Source organism: Octopus bimaculoides, chromosome 18 (assembly GCF_001194135.2).
Source record: "Octopus bimaculoides isolate UCB-OBI-ISO-001 chromosome 18, ASM119413v2, whole genome shotgun sequence".
In the NCBI taxonomy this organism is placed as follows: domain Eukaryota; kingdom Metazoa; phylum Mollusca; class Cephalopoda; order Octopoda; family Octopodidae; genus Octopus; species Octopus bimaculoides.
This window is the reverse complement of record NC_068998.1, coordinates 6,870,431-6,872,190: the sequence shown is the minus strand read 5'-3', so window position 1 is coordinate 6,872,190 and position 1,760 is coordinate 6,870,431. Positions and strand designations below refer to the sequence as shown.

General features: G+C 39.0%; 1 protein-coding gene across 2 annotated transcripts in view; it reads right to left on the bottom strand.

Annotated features, from left to right (window-relative positions):
• Positions 1 to 1,760, bottom strand: part of LOC106871989 (cilia- and flagella-associated protein 221) — a 20,342-nt gene that overhangs the window by 11,371 nt on the left and 7,211 nt on the right. For both annotated transcript variants that reach the window (XM_014918784.2, XM_014918785.2), the window contains exon 4: positions 812 to 968. In XM_014918784.2, coding sequence (XP_014774270.1) covers positions 812 to 968 — 157 coding nt within the window. The remainder of the gene's footprint in view (positions 1 to 811; positions 969 to 1,760) is intronic.

The window sequence follows — 1,760 nt, the reverse complement described above, 5'->3', positions numbered from 1 at the left end:
TGTGTATATATATATATATATATATATATATATATATATATAAATATCAGTTGCGATAGGTAAATTGTCGCCATTATATATTTCTAATTTCGCACATGTGCATTGTTTGTTTTTGATTTTGTGTACTACACAGTATAGTAGGGCCAGTTGGGTACTGTCTGTGAGAAAAACAGTACCATGATGCAATTCACTCTGCCAGAAACTTGGAAATGACATGCTATACTGTTTGGCATTCAAGCAGGAAGCTCCAGTATGGACAGATGGTGAACACACAGAACAACTGTTAGCTTGCTGTGTCCCCAAAACATGTACCGAGAGTAATAAAAATCAAACATCCAGTGAACATCATGGCATTTGGAGTGATCACTAGTGATGGCAATGTTATGCCTCCATTCATTTTCCCACACGGCTACACACTCATCATGGAGGCCTATATGAAATGCCTGGAGGAGGTAATGCTGCCCTGGGTCAAGAGGGTGGCTCCTGGAAGAAGCCTATGTCTGGCAACAGGACTCTGTGCCATGCCACACAAGCAGGAGAACCCAGTCATGACTGTCAGACAATTTCTGCGACCACACCACCCCTAACATCTGGCCACCTAATTCCCCACACTGCAACCCGCTTGATTATTATGTGTAGGGCACAGTTGAGCGAGAGACGAACAAAACTCCTTGTAACACCAAAGATGAACTGAAGGCAAGGATTATGGCAGCATTCACCAACTTAAACAAGGAGGACTGTCTAGAAGAGTTTCACGAGCTTCCAAAGTCGTCTGGAGGCCGTGGTTGAAGCAATATAATTAGCTACTTACATTTCAAGTCCAGGTACTGAAGAGCCGTACAGGGTGCAGAACTGTGGTTTGAAATTGAACTGGGAAATGCTTAACTGCAGTTTTATTACGGATGTTTCAAATCTGATTGGTGCAAATGTCACTGTGAATGTCACTTTTTCGTTTCCAGGAATAATTCCTAAAAAAATTTTTTAAATAAAAGAAAATATTATCATCATCATCATCATTATCATCATTATTACCATCATCATCATTCAACATTTGCTTTTCATGCTGGCATGGGTTGGACAGTTCAACAAAATCTATCAAGGTCGATGACTGCGTTGTGCATAAAAGTCTGCTATGGCTTACTTTCTATAGCTGATGCCTTTCCTAATGCCAACCACTCTACAGAGTGTTCTAGGCGTTTTTTATATGGTGCCAGCATTGGTGAGGTTGGCATATAACTTGCAAGACTAGAGAGCTGTATATATGTATGTATATATGTATGTATGTATGTATGTATGTATGTATTTATGTATGTATTTATGTGTCTGTATTTGTACTCCCACCATCACTTGACAACCGATGTTGGTGTGTTTACATGTCCGTCACTTAGCGGTCCAGCAAAAGAGTCCGGTAGAATAAGTACTATGCTTACAAAGAATAAGTCCTGGGGTCAATTTGTTCGACTAAAGGCGGTGCTCTAGCATGGCCATAATCAAGTGACTGAAACAAGTAAAAGAATAAAAGAATCTATACATATATATATATATATATATATATATATACCGGAGTAAGCACATGAAATGTGCAACAAGGTGGAAAAAAGAGTACTCAAATACCAGAGGTAGAGTAATATGCTTTATTTAAAAGCAGCAGAAATATAACAAAAAAACCGTTACTCTGAGTTTCACGTTCCCGTTTGTCCGATGAACGGGAACGTGAAACTCAGAGTAACGTTTTTTTTGTTATATTTCTGCTGCTTTTA